This window comes from Rhipicephalus sanguineus, chromosome 1, assembly GCF_013339695.2.
Source record: "Rhipicephalus sanguineus isolate Rsan-2018 chromosome 1, BIME_Rsan_1.4, whole genome shotgun sequence".
NCBI classification, from domain to species: Eukaryota; Metazoa; Arthropoda; class Arachnida; order Ixodida; family Ixodidae; genus Rhipicephalus; species Rhipicephalus sanguineus.
The window spans coordinates 164,499,529-164,522,951 of record NC_051176.1 but is presented as its reverse complement, the minus strand read 5'-3'; the positions used below and the strand labels follow the sequence as shown (position 1 = coordinate 164,522,951).

Here is a 23,423-nt window from a genome sequence, read left to right as displayed (position 1 = left end):
GGTGTATTAGCAATGGATAAAATTAAGTTCAAAGTCTCATTTTTAAATTTCGCGCCAAAATCTCCACGCGTGAGGTCACGGATATCAAAGTCTATTTATCGTATTTTGGCGCCATTGGCGCAACAAAATTTCCTCAAGCTTGGTATGTTAACTCTATGGCCCTCTCAGAGGACAGTGTACTTTATTTTTACCATTAAGGAACTACGTAAGGCCTAGTAGGCGCCGTCAAAATATGGACGTCACGGTGAATGGTGCGAAAACTTCAAGGTGGCCTCGCCAGCCACATTTTCTTTTTGCGCGATTCCTCGCTTGCTAAGCGTCTTCTCGCAGCAAGCGTGGTGTTTTTGGTATCGTGAAAGAGTAGTTTACTAATACGAGAAAAATCGTTTTGCTCTTTAGTGTCCCTGCTGTCACTGCTGACGCCACTGCAATGATGAAAGCATTCAGTTTGAACGTCACCATGAACGCATTGGTAATGATGATCGACCCCGATAAAGATGATGACGAAACACGACGTAGAACTGTGGGCCAGCAAATGGGCCTTGAATGGTGATAGTGAGGGTGATGATGAAAGCGTTGAACATGAGGATTAACGCATTGGTGATGGCGATAATAAACGATGATGATGAAAGTGTTGAATCAGAGCAGCAAGTGGCCAGTGTGAATGTTTATCATGATGATGGTATATGATAATAATGAACGCGTTGAACTGATGATTAAGGCGTTGATTATGGCAAGTAGTTATGATGATAATGATTAATGCATTGAAACAGCGCCGTTGGAAAGCAAACTTCTCATGTGCAATAACGAAGGATGATAGAACCAGTGTAACTGGTGTCCCCAGCGTCCACATGTGTGGACACTTGTTTTCTTCTAGAACTAAAATTAAATATTCCAGGTTTTCGGTTTATTCCCACTTTAATATGCATCGTAATTGCATATTAGCAAAAAATTATTATTTGCACAACTGGATTGGTCGTGGGATACAAAGGGTTAAGGATGTTCCGCGTGCGAGCAAGCACTTTTTCACAAAGCTTACGGACTGTCGCCGAGTCACCGTTATGCTATTCACCCTGTTGATTATAATAGACACTAGTCAATTTTTTGGTGTAACTTTTTTTTCACCTTCATGCCGGTAGGTAGCACCAGCTACTATCCCTTTTCTCTAGCTACCCCATCAACTGAAAAGGAAAATGCAAACCTCCCACCCTTCTATGGCACCGTAAAGAAGAACAAAAAAAATAAATGTGATAATAACAGATGATGCGAAGGTACAGTGGCACAATTTTTAAAGTTCTCTTGCTCTCGCTCTCTCTGTCTGTCTGTCTGTCTGTCTGTCTGTCTGTCTGTCTGTCTGTCTCTCTCTCTCTCTCACACACACACACACACACACACACACACACACACACACACACACACACACACACACGTTTCTGTGTAGCTCGTAAAACAAGGACCACGTGCTCCCCTTTAGAAGAGCAACACTCGCGCACACGAAGACAAAAGAGCCCCGAAAACAAAGCAAGAAGCGAGGGAGAGAGAGAGACAAACAGATAATATATCAAGTTCTGTAAGGAGAAAGAACGTCCACGTACACAAAGTTTTATCGTCGTGAACGCTGCAAGAATCAGATTCACTAACAGTCGGATATTCCCTACTTTTTATGAAATTCTGTGCAATGTGCCTGTAGCATCAATTCACGCTTTCTGGTAGTCATGAACCCGCGGTTCTTCCTGATACCATTTTGTATTCTATACCCGGGGCACTTAGTTCTGCAGAAACCCCCTTACCGAGAGAAAAATAGGACCCACATAGAGTAAAGGGTGGACAAGAGACTGGCGCAACCATTAAATTTTCATTTCTGTCACAATCCCACGTCGCGTGAAAAAATTTGCATTGGCCAGACCGAAAGATGCATTAATGACCTCCTTAGGAAGCACGCACAAAAAATAAGGAAGGGAACAAGTATGCGCAATTAGTTGCGCACATCTCTACATAAGGGTGTGAGCCGATTTTTCGTGAAACCACGAGTTTAGACAAAAGCAAGAGCTGCTCTTCTCGGCTCGCCTTGGAAGCGTTTTTCATCAAGAAGGGCGATGGTCATTGTATAAGCGAGACTTCGATTACTTTGCTTCTGCATGCGATTTTCTATACAGTGTTCCATTTGACATGCGTGGCCCTTAATTGGTTGCGGTTTGTTAAACTACACGTGCTCTTACCTTTGTATTTTTTATTTGTTCGGCGACGTTGCACGTGCGCAGCAATATATATGAGAACATGTATAGAAACTTGGTGAGTGCCACAGAAATGAACAGTTGATGATAGCGCCAACCTGTTGGCCACCCTTTACATTCTGTGTACTTTTTCGCGTCTACTAGTGATCATGGAAAGCCAACTAATGCCCAACAATCAGTTTTGTTAAAATGATTATGGCACATTCCATTGCGTTGTATTTGTCGACGGATCTCTTTTTTCTGGAATCTCGCATAATTTTATTTCCTTGTGCCCGTCTTTTCGGTGCACTTGTGTCCATGTGCTCGAGTGTCGTGTTTGGAGTAGCGGATACATGACGGACGTCATTTGTACTTGCCCCGGAAAAATGTGCATTTTGTTGACTCCCCCGGAAAAGTTGTTTTGCGTGTGAACTTTAGAACCGATTTTAATCGTTGCTTGTAATACAATCATCGTTTTGAGCACAACTAGCATGTTGGACCACTTTTTGTTTTCTTTTTTCACTACAGAACTTAAAGGAATGGAGCAGCCGAAGCGATATAAATCTCAACCTTTCCACGGAAATGCAGCTGAAACAGAAAACAGAAAAGATGTAGACCTATGGACAGCAACGCGTCCCTAAATACAGTTAGTAGCATATAATTTCATTAACGCCAACACGTTGGGGCTTGTACGGTAGGCGGTCAAGTGAACATTTTCAGTTGTCGGTAACCAGTTTTCGGGTCCCTCTATACACTCACTCTGATTACTGTCGGCTGTACATTGGCTACGCTCGGACGCGTACGAAACAAAAAATGGCGCAGTGTGGCCTTTAGCTGCTTCTGCAGAGGGACGACACAAAACTCAAAGGAAAATGTGAAGATAAATAGCTTATTTCGAGCGACGGGCAGACGATAACGAGTATACTGACTATTTTCTTTCGTTCTCTCTTCCACTTCTTTTTGTTCTTTTTAAGGCAAGTTTGCGGTTGAAGGCAGCCTAATTAAAAGCGCGTCTATCAAACGTAAGGACCTCTCAATTTTCGATACTCGAACCTCCTTCGTCGCATTACCGACTGACGCGAAGGGATCATTATCTGAGGGCGATGAAGACGCAGCTCGAAAGCGAAGGGCAGCGAAGAGATATGCGGATGTTTAGCGAAGTGAGGTGGTGGGTTAGTTTCCACGCACTCGCGCCAATAAAACGCTCAAAGTCGTTGTGATATTGATCACTGAAACGGCAACAGCATCGAAACCACGCATTTCCTACACGCTGTTCAGCAAAAGCAATTCGTCTTTTAGAGAACGCTCGTATATGTATGCAAGAACAAGGAACTCGCGCGTCCCTGACAAGTCAAGGTTGTTTTCTTGGCTGGAAAAGACTATGCCTTTCAGAAGCGGCAGCAAAAATGGCTCCAGCACGTGATGGAAGAAGAAGATACCAATAACAATGAATAAGCGGCGCACACAGACGCCGTATTTGTGCTTCATAAAAAGCAACGCGTTTCTTGCACAAAAGTACAGATTTCAACCGAATTCAGAAGTAGCGGAGCCACCGAGACGCGTCGATGCCGATGATTATAGCTAACTACGCCGCAAACAGCAACATACGCGCGAAATAAAATTCATGCAAGTCAACTGTAAACAGGAACACGAACTTATCACATTGACGTATGCTTGCATCATTTACCTTCTTTTTCTGTTTTTTTTTAAATGAATAACGCGTGAGGAAAATCAGGAGATCAAAAAATCCAGTGAATTCGTTTTTGTGCCGCGTCAGAGTATTTTGGCCCTGATGATTGATGTGACGTTGGACCACTGTTCATTTATATACATAAAAGAGCAATGAACAGTTCTTAGCTAAGAACGAAAAGCTATAGCTCGTAAACGAGAAGACGAAAACAGAGTGAACAATCGTTAGTTCTTGCTCACGTCTGTTCGTGTTGGGATTTCTCGTTGATTGCGACGAAGCAATCAGCCCGAGAAAAAGTTCCCGAGCCTATTTTCTCCAAACACGATAGCGCTATGTACCTGAACTTGGAGCACTTGTAAAATATAACGTTTGTTGCATCCCAAGATATTAGATCGGTTACAACACTCTTCGTGACAACGCACTCTTCCTTATATTTACTGTGCTTGATATAGCCCACTTAGCGCCATGCAACATCATAATTAAGTGCTTCTACCTACAGTTTCACTGAGGCGTAAAATTTTATCTATCAAATGCGCGTTTTCTCTGAACAGGCTAATGTTTGGCGAAGGCTCTTGGGATAGATGAGCTTGTTGTGGCATGTCAATGCGTGCAAGGACATTGTCTTCATTGCTATTTGCATTACATGTATTTTCAGAAAGCGTTAGCATCTTTTAAAACACAATAAATTGCGGTCAAACAACAGAAATGTATCCACCGTAAAGCTGTAAACGTCTCGGCGTGTATTAAAAGGCACGCACACAAAGTGGAAGGGGGGAGGGGGTGCAGAATTCAGCGATTGAACTCTGGTGATGATTCTAAAAAGACAGGGCGCGCAAACACGGACACAAGAAAGAAGTCAGGACAGCACAAACGCCGACTAACAACTGAAGAGACGCACAATGGCGGAAAAAGAAAGAAGGCACGAAAACTTATCTGCGCATGCCCATGCAACAGGCGAACCTATCAATCCGGCACGCGTGGGGGTCTACTTGGAAGATAACTGTTAAGGCATTTGATTTCATCTTTATGCAAGTTAATCGACGGTCGGTTGACGCATGCGCTACTACTATTCTCGATATGATATGCTTCAATCATCAGGCGCGTTTCTTCATTGCTATGCCGGTACAACACTGCGCATTCATCGAATTTTGGTGTGCACTTACAATCTCGACAATGTAAAGATAGATTAGAAGGTGAGCCTCCAATTAGCGACCTCTTATGTTCCAATAATCTCTGGTTAATACATCGGCCCGTCTGTCCTACGTAGAAGCGCCCACAGCTGAGGGACCTTATACACCACACTTGTACGGCAATCAGTGAATTTGTTGGCGTGTTTTACGAAACGAATATCGGTCCGCTTCTTTTCTTTTACTCGTTCATTCTTCCTCTGCACAGCGGCACAAATCTTACCTAGCTTATTGGCAGCCGTGAAAACAACATTAACGCCATATCTACTTCCTACTTTCTTTAGCCTGTGAGATACGCAATAAATGTACGGTATACGTACGACACGTTTCTTCCTATCATTTTTCTGCAACCATGCTCAGACCTAACATAATGGACTTCTTTAAACGTTCAGCGACAGTGGTCACTGCATCACGAGGATAATGTACATCTAAAAGGCGCGTAACCTGTGCGTTAAAGCTATCACTCATTTTGTGCTCACACGACTTGGTGAGGGCTGACTTAAGGCAAGACATGGCGATGCCGTTTTTTACAACCTTCGAGTGCTTCGACGAAAAATTTAACAGCGGTTTCGAAGATCTAGGAGAATACTGCCAGCACACGTGGTTCTTCTGAAACGTTAAGGAAATGTCTAGAAATTGTATACCATTATTCTGAGGCACCTCTTCAGTAAAGCTCAGCCCTCCTCCCTTTCATTCAAAATTTTCGCTCACTGAGGTTACCACCGTTTCAAAGTCCTCACCACTACAAAAAATCAAGTAATCGTCCACATAACGTAAAACCTTAATAACCGAATTACCGTCTTTTTAGAATGAATACTTACCAACTAGCTCAGCTCTCTGTTATTCTGGTGATGAACTTGGCTTCATACACCACCGCAGGTCCTACAGCCCACAGTAACGCCACAAATATTATGCCTTAAGCGAAATAAAAAAAAAATAGATAGCTTCGTTACTGCGACAGGAGACGGCTCTCCGAGAGCCCCTAGGAAAACATTTTTTTTTTCAGTACTGCAAACGTCTCTTCGCGGCTGAACACAGTGAGTGGCGTCTCCTGCACAGCTTCCAAGCCACCGCCGTTCACAGCCTTGACAAACAGCGCGAAGTATGACATTCATTTACACTTTTGGTATGGTGTGTCACCCCTCATTTTGTAATTTAATCGACTCGGACGGATCGAAGTGCCCGAACACGCCCACAGAACACTCAGACGGGTCATATCGCGTTGCTGCATGCCCAAACTAGGTTGGCCTTTGTCTCTTGGTGCCCTACGTATTAAACGCCAACAGCCTGCAAAACAACGATCTATAAAAAAAACGAACGAATATCAATTCAATCGAATCAGATAACTTTATTTCAACGCCAGAACGCAAAAAAATACAGATGTTGGGGTTTAACGTGCCGAAACCACGATATGATTATGACAGACGCCGTAGCAGAGGGCTCCGGAAATTTCAACCACCTGGGGTTCTTCAACGTGCACCTAAATCTAAGCACACGGGCCTCAAGCATTTTTGCCTCCATCGAAAATGCGGCCGCCGCGGCTGGGATTCGATCCCGCGACCTGCGGGTCAGCAGTCGAGCACCATAACCATTAGACCACCGTGGCGGGTTGCTGGGGGGGGGGGGGGGGGGGCATGGACTAAAATCAATAAAATGGCTTGACAAAGTCCATGCGGTCACATGAACTTGGCACAGACAGATGGGCGCATAAGCGCCGAGCTTAAAATGTTGCTTACCCCTCTACAGAAAGAATAGCAAAAAGACTTCTCATATTATACATGAAAACACAGGTTAGCACAGAATGTGGCAATTTAAACGCGTTTCTACTGCATCTAAGCCGGCCAAAAACTATAGATCGCGTTTAAGCACTACTGCTGCTTGTGCATCGAAATCTTAGGCATGCATGACGGAGCATTAGTGGCAAACTCTAGCCGAAGTTTCATTTCAAAGGAGTGCGATGTGGATAAGTTGATTAGAATAACAGAGAGCTCAGCCACTTCGCAGGTATTCATGTTAAAAAGACAGGGAGTGCAAACACAGACACAAGAAGGCGTTTATGGTGTCTTGACTTGTCTCTCTTGTGCTTGTCTGACTTGTTTGACTTGTCTCTCTTGACTTGTCTCTCTTGTCTCTCTTGTGCCCGTGTTTGCCGTGTTTTGTCTGTCTTTTCAACTAACTTGATTCTAAAGCTCCACCGCCGTCACATTTCAATGCGGGTCATTCTTATGGGATAACGGCAGCGAGGATTACACAATTAGTAAACATCCCGAAGAAAAAAAAGAAAACTCACGATCGGTAAGGACAGTAAGATGGAAGAACGCATTTTTTTTTTAAGTTTGCCGTAAGCATCCCCATTCTTGGAAACATACGGGCCCAATTCATAAGCTTTGCAAAAAATTCGAGGGAGTATACATGTCAATAAACTATAACGTTCATGCTATGTTAAGCCCATGTTATCGTCACTTGTCAAGTAATGACCACTAAGAGCGTACATAAGTGCCTGTACGCACGATGCTTTCCTCGTGTTTTGGCGCAGGGGCACCTTGTTAACGCGATTTCTTTTAGTGCGCTTAGCGGCTTGGCTTTCACATTAAGCCTGTTGATATACGCCTCTCTCTCTGTCTCTCTCCCATTTAATGTAGCGTGCACGGCAAAGACGCTGAACTGCACTTGCATTTCGTTGCCAAAAGAGCTGAAGACTCAAGCGATTTTTGCTCGCATGTGCGCGACGGCACATTTTCACACGGCCAATGAAATCGGCGTCGCGCGCCTGTCACCTGTAATAGTTCAGGCTAAACCTTGCCAAAGGGATAGGAAACACATCATATGGACATGACAAGGAAAGGTGTCTCCACGAGCATATGTAGCACCGAGATTTCAATAATAATAGCTGGGGTTTAACGTCCCAAAACCACAATATTATTATGAGAGATGCCGTAGCTTCGGAAATTTGGACCATCTGGTGTTGTTTAACATGCACTGACATAGCACAATACACGAGCCTCTTGCAATTCTCCTCCATCGAAATGCGACCGCCGCGACTGGGATCGAACCCGGGACCTTCGGGTCAGCAGCCAAGCACCGTAACCGTTACAACACCGCGGCGGACCACCGAATTTCGGACGGAGTTCTTTTTGCCGAAACCCCCTCCCCCCTCTCACAAAGTAATTCAGGGGTGGGGGGAGGGGGGTTTCGTCTAACATCTGGTTACTCTTGAAGAAAATTTCAACAGCGCGGGAATAAACACGAATGCACGAAAAGAGACCTGACACGGACAAGCGCTGAATTTTCGTGCATTCGTGTTTATTCCCGCGCTGTTGAAATTTTCTTCAAGATTAGCTACCAACTCGCCCAAACACTCACGTTAATCTGGTTACTGCGCGCCGACGTGCGCAACAGCCGGATACGAAGGCAGAGAGCCCGAAACACTGGGAGCTGCAGCTAATGGTCGAGTAAGCTCAACAACAAACTACGAACACACCAATCGCGTCCCTACAGCGTGCCCTGCAGCGTCTGCCAGCCGACGCTTGAAAGCCCTCTGGCGCGTCAGGCCACATGACCTGCGCGAGCCAATGCTAGGGCAGGTGGAGCCGGCGAGAACAACTGCAACACTGTACTAGCTGACACGGCAAAATTTATTTGGGACATACACGATGCAACTTCAGTCCGCTTCCTACTCTGGCTTCCCAAATGCTCGCAAAACTGCCACCGCGCTTGGAGGGCGCAACGCATTGCACGTGTTATCATGCACAAGTATTTTTACATAAAGGGGCCCTCATTTTATCCCGCACTAAAGAGTACATTTTCTCTAAAGCTATACTTTATAGAATATACTCTGTTACACTCTGTAGCTAAAACATCAACACGAATCGCAGTATAGCACTGGTCGGGGTGGCGGTGGTTGGAAGGAGGGCAAACTGATAGTTGGGCGCATTGATAGGTACTCATGTTGGAATTTGTAGCGCGCACAATTACAGTTGACAGGGACGCAAAGAAGACAGACAAACAAACAATGTACTATACATGGTTCAGGACAGGAACACGCTTATTTGTGCAGCCATTCACGGAGCACGGCGCGGTATACGTCAAAGTAATGCTGGCGCGGACGAGTGGTCATTCGGCCATTCTCATGTTTTGTTGAGACACAGATTTATAATGAGAGAAACGTAATGAGAGAACCCCCCCCCCCTTTCGAAATTTTGTTGAAGTACGTGCTTCTGCCAAAAATAAATAATGAAAATAGGTGTTTTTCTCAAATAGTCAAGGTTTTAAGCAAGTGCACCCCCCCCCCCCCCCCCGAAAAAAATTCCTGGCTACGGGCCTGGGCTGCGATATGCGATTGGTTTCGTTTTCGCGTCCAACAAAACATGGCGAATCGAGCTTATGGGATTGTCGACAGATGGCGCTGTACATTTACTCTTCCGGACCTCCGACCCCGGTATATCGCACCCGCCCTCGGCTATGCGTATGGACCTGCTTCTCACATACACAGAAATTTTACAACACCAAAGACTCGAAAGACGGAAACTTCCGCCCCCGGGGCCGAACCTCAATAAGGAATCGCAAGTAGCGTGGCGTCGCCTGCAGACACTGTCCTACCCTAACCCATACGTATTATCTAAGATAGATCCCGACGCACACAAACCACAGTGCAGGTTCTGCGACAATAAAACAGCCACCCTGTACCACATGGTATGGGAATGTCCGCACAATCCACCCATGCAACCCAGGACACAACTAAACATAAAAGGGTGGAAGGCAGCTCTGTCCAGCTCGGATCCGAAGTCCCAAGAGGCCCTCGTGAAACGTGCGAGGACAGCGGCCCACTCTAGAGTTACTGTATATGCTACCTTTAGGTAGCAGAGTTGCTCATCTGTCTTCCAATGCCGCTAACAACCATGCATTGCGGAGAAGCTGCCGCTTGGGCCAATTTTATAATTTCTTGACGCCGCCGCTGCAGCGAACTGAATTAACGCTAGCCATCGACAGCCAATGTTTATCGCCGGTCTTCGACACGCCAGACAGGTTAATCGGCGACACGGTAGGCATGTCGCCTGCAAAAACGAAGTGCGAGTTCACCGCATAGCTGTGGTTGCTAGCCGGACCTATGCGCAACTCTGCTACCTAAAGGTAGCATATACAGTGACTCTAGCCCACGCCAATGGGATCCCGGACTAAGGATCCCACTCACCGATCTTCTCAAGAACATCAAATAAACGTTTTATTCTCTCTCTCCTATTGACCTTATAACATACCAGATCTATTGGCATTTAAGTTTCTGCATATGCCCTTAGGAACAATTCTAACGAAGAAAATTTTCGTGAACGCAAGCCCAGGATCCGTCAGCTCACTAATTATGTATTACATATTAAATGCGAAGCATTTCTTAGCGAACCTAAGACACTTTGAGCGTTTCTATCTACGTATCTATCTATCTATTCATCTATCTAGCCGCCTACGTCTGGGTGCTCTCGTGATTGCCTCTTTAACTTGGCGTAGACAAACTTGGTGTAGGAGGGTAGGTGGGTTTGACGAGTATGACTGTCTGGTCATGACATCAATAACGTGAAAATTCCGTCGCGTACGTCGTCAAACCCTTTCCTCGAGACACGTGTGGCACGGTATGCGGGTATGCGCCACAGGTGATTGACCATTTATATCTCCCCAGGAGAGGCGAGAACAGACATAGGTAATTTAAATGCGAGAGCGTTAAGAAAACCGACACCAGCAGCGTTGACACGACGCTTGCAAATAATAAAAATCAGGATCCGAGCAGGAATCGAACCCAAGCATTCTGCGTGGCAGTCAAGTATTCTACCACTGAGCCACGCCAGGGCTTGCAACTGCTTGGGATAAAGACCCTATGCAGGCGTAATGTCAGTGCAGCGTCAATTGTGGTTGCAGTGCTGGCTTTCTAATTTTATAACAAAGCAATAAACATTGCATATTTACTTCTATAACAGGTGTCATGTCGGGTTAACCTCAATTGTGGTTCCAGTGTTGACTTCGCTTTGATAGAAGTCTAATAACATTACATATGCATTCCTATGATTCAGCATGCTATATTCAAGCGTTGCTAGACCCCGAGGAATACGCTAACGGAAGTTACGTATGATATTCACATCATCGCACCGTAAAGTGGACTTCGTTTGGATAATAATGACGTCTGTGCTCTAACGTGATTTCTGACGTTACGTCAGACCATAAGTTATCCTTCAAACGCCAGTGTAGTCGACGTTCCTGGTAAGCCCACGATGTGCACACAACTACTACACTTACAAAAACACATCGATCCACCTGCTAACGCTTCGCTCAAAGCCAAGAAATGCAGCCTATAGACAATCACTGGCCGGCTGCTTCGCATGAAACCGATTCCCACAAGGCGTGGGATCTGCCGAATTTTTTTTCTGCGACGGCGCGACCTAGTGACGTCGATCGCTGTGTGCGGCATATCGGTGAACTAATCAGCCACGTGGCGAAGAAATAACATGTCTTTCGCGGAATCGATCCAGCGGACCCCCGTTCACCGAATCGCAATACAGGTCAAGTCCGCGATAGCCTATTTAACCTTTCAATTTAAATACTCTAGGAACACTTGGTTCAAACAACGACCAATAATAATATCTGGGGTTTAACGTCCCAAAACCACGATATGATTATGAGAGACGCCGTAGTGGAGGGCTCCGGAAATTTCGACCAACTGGGGTTCTTTAACGTGCACCTAAATCTAAGTACACGGGCCTCAAACATTTTCGCCTCCATCGAAAATGCAGCCGCCGCGGCCGGGATTCGATCCCGTGACCTTCGGGTTAGCAGTCGAGCGCCATAACCACTAGACCACCGTGGCGGGGCTCAAACAACGACCAGTTTTCCCTAAGCATAACGTTATTTTATGCTGTCAGTGTGGTTTTCTAAGCGGAAAATACCCACGAATATTCTGTTAGAAAAATCTGCCTCTCTAGAATCCAACCAGGTCGCGTGCTAATTGCGCTTGGCTGTCAGTAAACCTTTTAATGGCACATGCCATCATATATTGCTAATTAAACTTGATGATTAGCTTACCGTGTCTTACTTTAAAGGTTCCTGAACTTCATGCGGGATTAGACCGACCTGAAGTGACAACTCTGTAATCAAAGCTGTTATTCGCAAAGGTTACATTTTACGTTTATCGCTTACTATCCTTGATAATAATATCTTTCTGTATTTTTAGCGACCTCACAGATTATCCTGATCGCCTATTTCAATATGCCCACGACACTATAATAATGTATTCCGCTAAATAATATTCCAGGCCCGAGTGGTATTCCTCAAAACGCGTCCACGCCCCGCCGTGCTTTGTTAACAATAACATTATTGCAATGGGCTTAAAACGCGGCTTTTATGTTTCTATAGGCATTCAAGAAACGTTTTCTTAGATCGCCTATTATATCTGCACCCATCCGACTGTTTTTATGCGTCCTCCATAACGTCCCAGCCTTTTTATTTATTTTTTGTATTATTATTATCTTTTTTTTTCAATGACATGCAACACTATCTGGAATTCATACCTTGCTGATGTTTTTAAGAGGCTGAGCCCGCTTTTCATATCTGTTATATAATATTACATGCCATATACTTTCCGCCATCGAAAAGAATGATGCAGTCGTGCCTCGTTAATACAACCACTCTGGGTCCTTACCAATGTTGAGTCGTCTATTATGAATAATTTTGTTGGGAAGACACATTCTGATGTTTTCCTTGGCGAAACCACCCTGCACCGTAGTGGGGTCTCCGGAATAACTTAACCATTTGGGACGAAAAAATCCGTAAACAGTGGGTGGGTGCTCGAGTCGACGTTTCGACGAGTGGACTTGTCTTCTTGAAGGCTGGAACTGATTTCCACGTGTGCGCAAGTTGCAGACAAGTCCACTTGTCGAAACATCGGCTCGAGCACCCGCCCCCTGTTTACGCATTTTTTCATCGCAAGCTTCCATCTTCCCGTTCCTGTCGTTTTTTGTACTAACCATTTGGGGTTCTTTAATGTGCACCAAAATCTATAGGTACATGGGTACTGTTTTGTTTCACCCCCGTCTAAATGCACCCGCCGTGGCTCGGAATCGAACTCACGACCTCGTGCTTAGCATCACAACGCCATTTCCCCCAAGCCACCTCCGAGGCTCATTTCGGCGGAAAAGAAACACTGAGAAAGAGGGGGGGGGGGGGGGAGACTGTAATGCCTGTTTCTTGAAGTGCATTGTGATGCCGCTGTCTCCAAACACTTCGGCAGACGAGCGCACAATGAAAAGATGAACGTGGTGGTAAGTACGAAGTGATGCGCGATTCTTTCATGTCAGCATCTTATGCGGTCTGCTTTATCATCGATGTTGGTCTCACTCTTGAGGTAGTCTCCCCACCGCGCGTGCGCAAGTTGCACTATTTTGTGTATATGGTGTAGCTGTCGCTTTTGTACTGAAATACATGTTGCTTCGATGTAAATCACCGATTCTTCCTTGTAACTTCATACGTCTTCGTCTTTTAATTATGCGTAGGTCTACTAAGGCTTAAAGGACCAATATACTCAGTTCTATATTCTACATTTTAAGAAAAGAAAACACATTAATCTTTAGCTGACACACGTGCGTAATGCGAAGCATACTTCCTTTGGTATATATTGCTATGAATCGGTCAACCGTTCCCCCTGCAGTGCAAGCCCAAACTATTTAACTTTCCACAACGGTTTCAGCGGTACTTACATCGTGCTCTAAATCACGAAGAGCGTGCCCACAGAAAAGCAAAAAAAAAAGCGAGCTTAAATTCACAAACAAATTCCGCCTCTTGAGGTCCTTCTGTGATCATTTTTATACACGGGACTAAAAGTCACACATTGAGGTATTGGAGGAGACCGCCTCTGACCTGCCAGCCTAATTTTCGAGACACTTTCATATTCACTCCAGCAAACGCGGAAAACGTATCCTGTGCGTACTACGGTGTTGAAACTTCATGAGCGTCAATTATCAATTTTTTTTATTCTTGTTTTTCTGTACGGTGTCTGATGGTGTGTCCCAAGGTTCCGTGTTAGGTTCGCTTCTCTTAATTTCCATCAGTGGCGTTCCCACGGCAGTACGGCAGTCTTCATTTCTTATTTACGTTGATGACATTTAAATGATTAAGGAGATACACAATACTGGAGACTGCTGCGTTGTACAGTTCGGCGTACCCTAAATCAAATGAACTCGCTCTAAATTGATACAAGACCAGCGTTATGTCATATTCGCACCAAGCTCGTAATACTGTCTTTCGTTAGTCTGTTTAACGTGCCGTGGCCACCAGGGCTGTTAAAAATGAGCTATCTCGGCTTGCTTTTTGATAGTACCTTAAGCTTCTCCGCACACTCTAAGTGCAGAAAGGCGAGGCCAACGCTCGCTCAGTTCCGTTTGCAAACTTGCAAGAACTTTCCGTGCCCCTCTTTCTCAACTTGTTAGAATCTATATTGAATATGCCGCAGTCGCGTGAAATTCTGAAGTAATTTAAATAGCGCACTCACTTGTTTCATCTACACCTGGTGACAACATGAGTATACGAAGGGCAGTGATATCTGCTCAATGCCAGTTCTTTAGCTCGCCCAGGCGTTTCCTCACGGCCTTAAAAATGCCATCTGACAATCCTGTGCACTGGCGACCCCTGTTTTGTATTACTTTCTCAAGACTACCAGGGAACATGACAACTCCCTCCCACACAGACGTTCCTTTTCAGCAGACATGTTTCATCTGTTTATAATGTTCATTTTTTTATTCAAATAGTTTGCCCAATAACCAAATCGTCTTTCCTTCTTACTCTCCTTTTCTTGCTTCTTTCTTTCTCCTTACATCAACATTTAGACCTCAAGTCGTTCCGTGGCGCATGAAATAAAGTTTGACTGATTGATAGCGGAACTGTTCGGCCACCGCGTGCGCCGGCGATTATTACGTATCAAGAATTGTGATTATATGTAACATTCTGACATGCTTTTGAATTAAAAGAAAACTTGCGACTTAGGTAATGCCGCGTATAAACAGTATTTCCAATCGTCTTTAAACGAATTCCCCATATACCGTTTGATAGCGAGAGATGCCTGCATGTTCTCTCTGAAATGCAATAGAAAGAAACGATATGGTATTCAATTAAACGTAAGTAATAAACTGGAGGTACGATTGAGATTTCATTGAATAAAGTTATTATGTTTATTACCTGCGATTCCAGCTGTCGAAAGGTAACGCTTCACTACTCCACCAGCAATCTGGGGCATGGTATCCTTCGGTAACATAACAACGAAAAGGGAGATGAATGTGAAGTTCATCAAAAGTCGTCCCTAAACCACAGCGCTGCACATGCGCTTGCAGATTTAAATGCGGAAAACGCATTTTACGTAGATATTGTCGAACACGCAGTTGTAGTTAATACTGGCACTCGCATAAGCCTATATTAAATGTCATGTGGTTCACGGATTTTCAAAAAGCGCTTCTGCTTTAGCAAAAAACCGTCGCTTTTTTTTTACATTTTTCCCGGGAATCGCCCGAAAATTTGCATGTTTGCTGATCAAGGGTTACAATAAAAGGAAGAAAGGAAAAACAATCAAGCGCGTACGTTTGCTTAAGTTAATCTCATAAAAAAAAATCGAAGCAAAATTATAACGAAGTGTCCTCTGAATGTGATGTTTGACGCATTTCCAGCGCTTCTGAGATATAAGGGGGGAAAACACGGAGATATAGAAAGACAAAATAACAGTAGGAACATTCTTACTGTGCTTTTTGTTATACGTATCCACGCTGGTGTTTCTCTTTTCCTATTTCTCCTAAGCGCTGAAAATGCATTAAACGTCAGTATTCCAACCAGCCCAGCTAACCACTTTTATTAGCGCGCAAAATGTGACGATTTTACTAGTACCTGCAATCGACTGAATTTTGCAATATAGTGGTGATCTCGTAGTTTCCGGATAGGATGAGAAAATCCCGTCCAATAATCTCGCCTTGCTCTATACAACTGCATGAGAAAACAATGCTGCGTTGTGTCGGTGTTACTCCAACGAAATTCAATAGGCTTTGGTGCATTATGCAAGCGCGCTCCTGGGTTGATTAAAAAAAAAGTGCGGCCCTTGGTTGATTAAAAAAGAGTGGGAGACGCATCGAGCAAACGTAAATCCTCACAACGCTGGTATGTTTCACTGCGGTGGTGTTTATTTGGTCGATATTCTTTTGCGTGATTCGGAAATGTGTTTAGTAACAGACTCAAGTACGCCTTTACTCCGAATACTGTTGTGCAGGTCGCAACACATTTTCGCGAAAGTCTTTACTGATTCCGAGAATGAACAGAACCAGCCACTCACCTCAGTGAGCGTGGCTGACGATGCATGCTACTCTTGCCAAATTTTATTGTTTTTCTCTCGTTTGCATTAACTCTCAACGTTAAACTTGCGCCATCAACGGTGATATATTGGGCTCGCCACTTTAAATCTCCACGAAGACATCCCACGATGCTCTGAATCTGTAAGCTCATTCCATCTGTCCACTGTTACTACTTTCAGGTCATGTTCGTCAGGCTCTATCCGAGAGGCGCCTAATCGAATGTGAAATCCAGTGCCACGCGTGGCTAGAAGGACGCAAAGAAAGAGGATCACGAAAATCACAAACGTGTCAGCGCTTTCAAAGGAAGCCCCTCCTCTCCCCCCCCCCCCCCCCCCCATTAGGTTAATGTTACGTGCACTGTACAAGTTCCTCAGGTATGCAGGCCTATATGTATAAGAAACTGAAACCGACACCTACCGCCCTTTGTAAACGCGGTTTACCTTCTTCATTCAATTCTTTCTTTATATCATTTTACGCCAATCTTTATATCACGGTATCCCCTTCGTTATAGGCACTGTCACCAGTCAGAGCTACCACTGGTTAATCTTCCCCCCCTTCTGCACATCCTCTATCTCTCGCTGCGCTGCTTGAAAAGCAACAAACGCCGCTTGACGGACGTATAGTATCGATTAGCCGGAGCATGTTTCGGCGCATCAACGGCTGCTAACTGGTCCTTATCATGGCCGCAAAGAGCTAGGGATGTGCGAATATGCGAAAATTTCGAATAACGAATCGAATAGCCTTCCATTCCTTCTATTCGGTTCTCTAATCTACTAATGCATATTCAAAATACCGAATATTTTTTATTCCTTTTTGTTGTTTTAATCGCTGAATTACCAAGGTACATGCAGCCAAGGCTTTTACGGGACTATCGATGCTGTATTGATCACTGGATGAAGGCGCTTTTGTTTAAAACCCAAGTGTCGCCGAAGCGAAAGTGTCATCAATCCACTATCGTCATCATGAGACCGGTGGTATTGTAGGCCGCGCACTTGGCGATACGTCGGAACATTATGTAGGTAGTACATTTAAATTTATTTTTTTCTGCGTTTTTATTTAAAATAGACACTTGCGAGACACTTCCGCAATTGTATTTATGTGTTTCTGTTACTGTACTAGGCTTCATTGTGTAAATTTCTGCTATGCTGCAGCTGCATTGCATCAATCAGTTCTTGCCATTTCCTGCATTCAGCTTTATATGTGAAATTTCAGCACGTGATTACATGAATAACAACTTATTCATGTGTTGCGTTTGTGTGAGTTGTTCTTATTCAACACTGATATCCACTTACCTTCGATGCTAAGGCCCATGCTGTAATAATTGCTGGCGTTTAACGCCCCTAAGCCACGATATGATTATGACGGACGCCGTAGTGGAGGGCTCCAGAAATTTTGACTACCTGGTGTTCTTTAACGAGCACCTAAATCTAAGTACACTTGCCTCAAGCATTTTCGCTTCAATCGAAAATGCGGCCGGGATTCGATCCCGCGACCTTCGAGTCCGCAGTCGAGCACCATAACCACTAGACCACCGTGGCGGGTTTACGAGTAGGTCCATGCTGTGATAACCGTTTTATCTGTTTCTCACAGTTTGTGAATATTTATCCTAAATAAAATGCCCTGGAATTCTAGGGCAGTTTTGAAAATGTTCGCCTTACTATTCGAATACTATTCGATTATAAAATGCACTACTAGCACACTCCTACACAGAGCACTTCCTCGAGGCCCTCTTCCGCGACACACGCTCTGAACTAATGTGGACAACGAACTTGTAAAGTACGGAGTACGCATAAGCACTCGTGGACAATAACATTAAGATTACAACGCATCTTTTCGAATAATTTTGTGGCAATCGTTCGCTCAACACCTTGCCTCGCTTTGCAAAAAAAAAAATTAAAAATCGCACCTCATTTGGCACTGTGAGCGCAAACCGGAGCTAATGGGCGTGCATGGATTTGTGTCCCAACCGGCATCCTTCGTTTTCCTTTATTATTCCAGAAAAAGTACTACCCCACTGCGGAATGTATCGTCGCCCTGACTCCGCCCTTACAAAAATGCAGATTGAGTTTTAATTGACCTGGAACCGAGCATGTATTGAGTCAATTGCAGGTCAATTCAACCGCATTGTCTATTGGGTGAGCTCGGTACAGATTTAATTGACTAAAGGTAAGAAAGCGCCAATTTACTCACACTCTATACGCATTAAATTGACTTTAAAAAAACTAAGTGTCAATTGACCCACACTGTATACGCGTTAAATTGACTTTCAATAAACTAAGTGTCAATTGACCCGCAATGTATATGCATTTAATTGACTTTCAAAAAACTAAGTGCCAATTGACTCACACTCTATACGCATTTAATTGACTTTAAAAAAACTAAGTGCCAATTGACTCACACTCTTTACGCATTTAATTGACTTTAAAAAATCTAAGCGCCAATTTACTCACACTCTATACGCATTAAATTGTCTTTGAAAAAACTAAGTGCCAATTGACTCGAACTCAACGTATGCATTATTGACCGGCTACTGAGCCCTCTCAATATAGCATGCAGTGCTACCTCAAGTCTTTTATGTTTTATGCTTCTCTAGTTTGCGATATGACATTTCACTTTTTTTTTTGCATCACAGAAGTGTAATGTCCTAATGTACCTGGAATTATTTTTCTTGTTTATATAGAATAATGTTCTATATAGCTACAAAAGCACCATGAAGCACGCATGTGCAGGGCATCTCCTTAGGTATAGGGCCAAGTTTCACCGGAGGGCCTCCCTCCCGGCCGCCCCCTTTCTTTTTCGTTGTTGAGTACAAAAAAAAAAGCAACGGAAAAACGAAAATTAAGCGAGCTAGGTGCTTTGATCGAAGGTCTCAAGATCGATGTTGCTGGTCCCCGCGGCTGTCGACGGGGTAAAGGGGAAGTTAACAGTTCTTTGAAAGCAAGATCAAAGGTTTTTCACACCATGAATTGTCAAAAAACATGCGTAGCCATATGTCCCGCTATGACGGATCGTGTCGCGGCCAAGTGCGACACTTGCATTTACTTCAATGATGCGATAAAATTTTGCCTTCCGAGATTAGCAAAAATACCGTTGATTCAATGTTTATCGGAATGTGTTTTCAATGCTTTGACAAGCAGTGTCTTTATTATTATTATTTTATTGCTATTTATTCATGAGAAGTACGATAAAAATGCGGATCGAAGACGTCGTGGTAGCCGGCTTACGCGAAAATACTGCGGATTCGACGAGCGCGTCCTTCAATGGTCGTGCATTTTTTAAGCTGCTCTCCCCCGTGGGGGGAAAAGGCGCGCCCTATTGTTCCGAAACTCGCCTGTCTGGTAAGTCGCGGGCGGTATTGTTTGCACGTGGCGGGGACCATGAGGGGTGAAGAATTCGGAGAACACATGTCGCAAGCTTTCACTGCACAGGTGCAAGGAGGCCCGTCTACTGTTGCGATCAAGAAAATAACGCGGGAAAAGATCAATCTGTATTATATAGGGTGCTAATATTGCGCCATGAATACTTGAAATTTAGTTCACAAATAGGCTTCGCAGAATTTATTGGGAGTTACACCCGTGTAAATTTCTGACGGTCACTTCAGCTCTTGTGTATCCCTCCGCGCCGCACTTCCTTCTTCAGAATTGCTCACCAGCGTCGCGAGTGTGGATCGTGTCCGTCGCTTGCGATCTCTCTTGCTCTGATTTCGTGGACAGCGAGTACCGCGATTTACACAGGCTATCAGCGAAAGTGTGAAGAAGCTACTTCGCTCATGTGCTGCAATTGTGGCCGTACATGGAAGTTTGTTTCGGCGAAACGGTTGTTCATCAGACCCAGCATCGCAACTTTCCTGCGGCAAAATGGACACCTCAGCCTACATGCAAGACACCATCGCAGCGTCCTTTCTGCAAAGCTGCAGAGACACACCGTCACCTTGATGTGCGATCAACATTTTCTGTATTTGCTGGATCTCCAAACCACGTGCCTCTGTTGATTATCTTTGAAGGTAAGTTTATTATTTCCACTGTCTTCGTACGTTCTACTCGAAAGTTATGAAAACTGAAAAAAAGTAGTGTGCGTTGGATGTTTTATCAGTATGCTACTGCGTAACTATTGTGGCTTACATTAATAAACCGTCCTCTTCTACCTATTTTATTTTTTATGACAAGATTTTCTCTCTTTTTTTTTGTATTTCTTACAGGCAGGCTTCGCCCTGGTTATTCGGAATCAGGCGCAAACGCCAACTAAATGATGGCATTCGTCTCTATTGGAGTTTTCATAAAAATAAATATAGATGTTAACAGATCTGTGTTTTCCATTTTGGCTTGAACACTTTACAGAACACCGAAGGTCAGCTGCAGCTTACACAATGAATAAATCACAACATCGGCATCACTGTACATGTGCGTGTATGGTGTCGTTCATGTGAATAGTGGGCCCGTGTACAATTTGCGACTTCTCTCCCAGTTTTTACCTTGTTCGTACGATTGAACCATTGAAACATCAGCGCCCGCCAGGAAAAACTCTCGCTAGGGCAAAGCATTGAAGGCGGCATGCAGAATTTCTTTCATGTTCGGCACACTAAATTCGAATGTTCAGCCTTATGGCTAGCAAATGCTTAAAAAATACACTGATAGCATGTAATGTATATTATTGGGTACCACTTTTAAACACAACATTTAAGTGGCTAGTTTTCAAGAAATGTCGCAAATAGCCTACGTTCCTAAACGCGGAGGAACTCAGCCACCATTTTTCACAATTGCGTAACGCGCTTGCATACCAGATGCTTTTTACTGAACACAACTGTTTCAATTGAAACTGCGTACACACAGTCAATAGCTGGTCAAAAGCTCCTTTTGACTCGCACAAAAGACGCTAAATTGACACGCAAAATATGATTTTCAATAGAAACACGGTGGCCAATATCCTTGTGTAACTCAATAGAAAAAGTCAATTGGCGCTCAATTGGCGCTCACAAAAGACGCTAAATTGACATGCAAAATATGATTTTCAATAGAAACACGGTGGCCAATATCCTTGTGTAACTCAATAGAAAAAGTCAATTGGCGCTCAATTTAAACACAATACATCCTATAGAGAAAAGTCAATTTAGCCTTAATTAAACCTCTATAAGCATTTTTGTAAGGGCGTGCTCCGATATGCAGCAGTTTTCTGTTTGTGAAAGGCCTCGTCAAAGACGCATCCATACCATAATTTGAAACAGTCTTATTCGTCGAACTTTTTCGTCGAAAGGCTGCGGTTGCAGGATCGAAGCTGATTGCCGTTTTAAGTATATCAATATTTCAGTTGAACCAAAGCGGCCGTGCATATTACTCTACCGTGTTTTGTACCTGGCGCGCAGCAACAAACTGAAACGCGGACAATGCACGTTCAAAGTCACGAAGTTACAAGTTTCGGGCACACAAGACTTCCAAGGATCAGCAGGGAACTTGAGTTTGCCTGTAAATGTACGCATGCACAATCACACATACACATGGACACTAATTATTGATACATACGCACAAGCGCATGTAATTACACGAGAGTATAGCTTACTCGTGTGATTAATTGCACTTGCGTTTGCATTCACTTGTACGTATTCCTATACGAAAAAAAATTTTTGATCAGGCTTGTCTGCTGTCCTTTTTATGTTAATAATGAAACTCCCGATGTACTGCCGCCATTCCCATATCCCCGCTAAACCTCACTTTTTTTTCTGTTTTGTCCTATGACCTTGCTTCTAGCATTCTGCTATGTCATATACTCTAACTTCGTATTTTTTTTTTATTTTTTACTCAGTCTCTGGCCACTTCGCCATTTTAAGTTCGCACGCTTACTTCAAATTCGTTGTTGTTTTGACTCTGAATAAAACTGCTTCGCAGCTTGAAATTTATATCCACAAGATGGTGTATACCAGATCTCTCGGACACAGTGTCCTCAATAAAAACGTTGCGTTTATTATTATTATTCCTGCGCTTCCAGGAACAGCTTTCGAATTTCTGGTCATGCGCACACAGATTGAACGAACTTCCACAGCGTTTTCACGAAAGCGTACGTAGATTTCCATTGCATTTCACGGTGCACCCGGACAGCTTCAAAACTCGTGGCAAAGACCCGACAGGTGTCCTGGTGCGTTCGCTAATTCGTCACCCCGAACAAGTAAGCGCGCTGCGCATGCGGACCAGGACAGCGTGAGCTCACCCTAAGCATGTCGAAGCGCCTCCTTGGTGGCCTCTTGACGAACAGGTAGCCCTGCTTAACGATGTCGCCGGACGAAGAACCACAGAAGCCCTGGTCAGCCATGTGCGATCGGTAGAACATACGACGGTTGACTGCCTTCTCTCGGAGACGTCTTTCGATGAGCGTAACCGTTCGGGCAAGTCCACGCCAGACACGCGCCGACTTACGCACTACTCTTCGAGTTCGCTAACTACTGTCGCTGCCCTTGGCTGCAGCCAGCGCACACGAACACTACCGGAGCCGGCGCTCCGCTAGTGACACACGCGCAGAGGCTGACGCGCGGTCAGCGGCAGCGTGGTGTCTCGCCGGGCGTGCGAACGGTGGCCGAGAGGCGTGCGCGGCGAGCGACGCGCGCGGAGTACGTTTATCTACTGTGGCGGGCTGGCGGGTTCGTCGTCGCTGCCGCCACCGCCGCCGCCGGCGCTAGCGCACGCGCGCACGTTGCTCGCTCTTTTGGGCCTCGCGGCTTAACCGAAACCTCCAACGCACCCTTCTCAAAGCTCCCGCGCCAGCGCGGGTGCGCGGCACCAGAGACGCGCGCCGACCGCGAGCTGGCAAAGCGCCGCCCCGTGTTGGCGACGTGAAGCAACACCGGCGGCTCCGCTGTGCGCGCGTGGACAGTGGCTGGTGTGTTTCTTTCGCCGGCCACGTGTTATGAACCGCGAAAGTTTTTCCCTGGAACTGTTGTGGCGGAAACTCCAGAGAAGGTGCATTACGCTCGCAAAAAAAAAAAATG

General features: G+C 44.7%; 1 protein-coding gene across 1 annotated transcript in view; it reads right to left on the bottom strand.

Moving 5' to 3' along the window:
• LOC119401531 (uncharacterized) overlaps positions 1-23,130 on the bottom strand; it is a 308,161-nt gene extending 285,031 nt beyond the window's left edge. The window contains exon 1 of the mRNA XM_037668423.2: positions 22,649-23,130. Within this exon, the coding sequence (XP_037524351.1) occupies positions 22,649-22,768 (120 nt within the window). The 5' untranslated portion in view covers positions 22,769-23,130. The remainder of the gene's footprint in view (positions 1-22,648) is intronic.
• Positions 23,131-23,423: the final 293 nt, after the last annotated feature.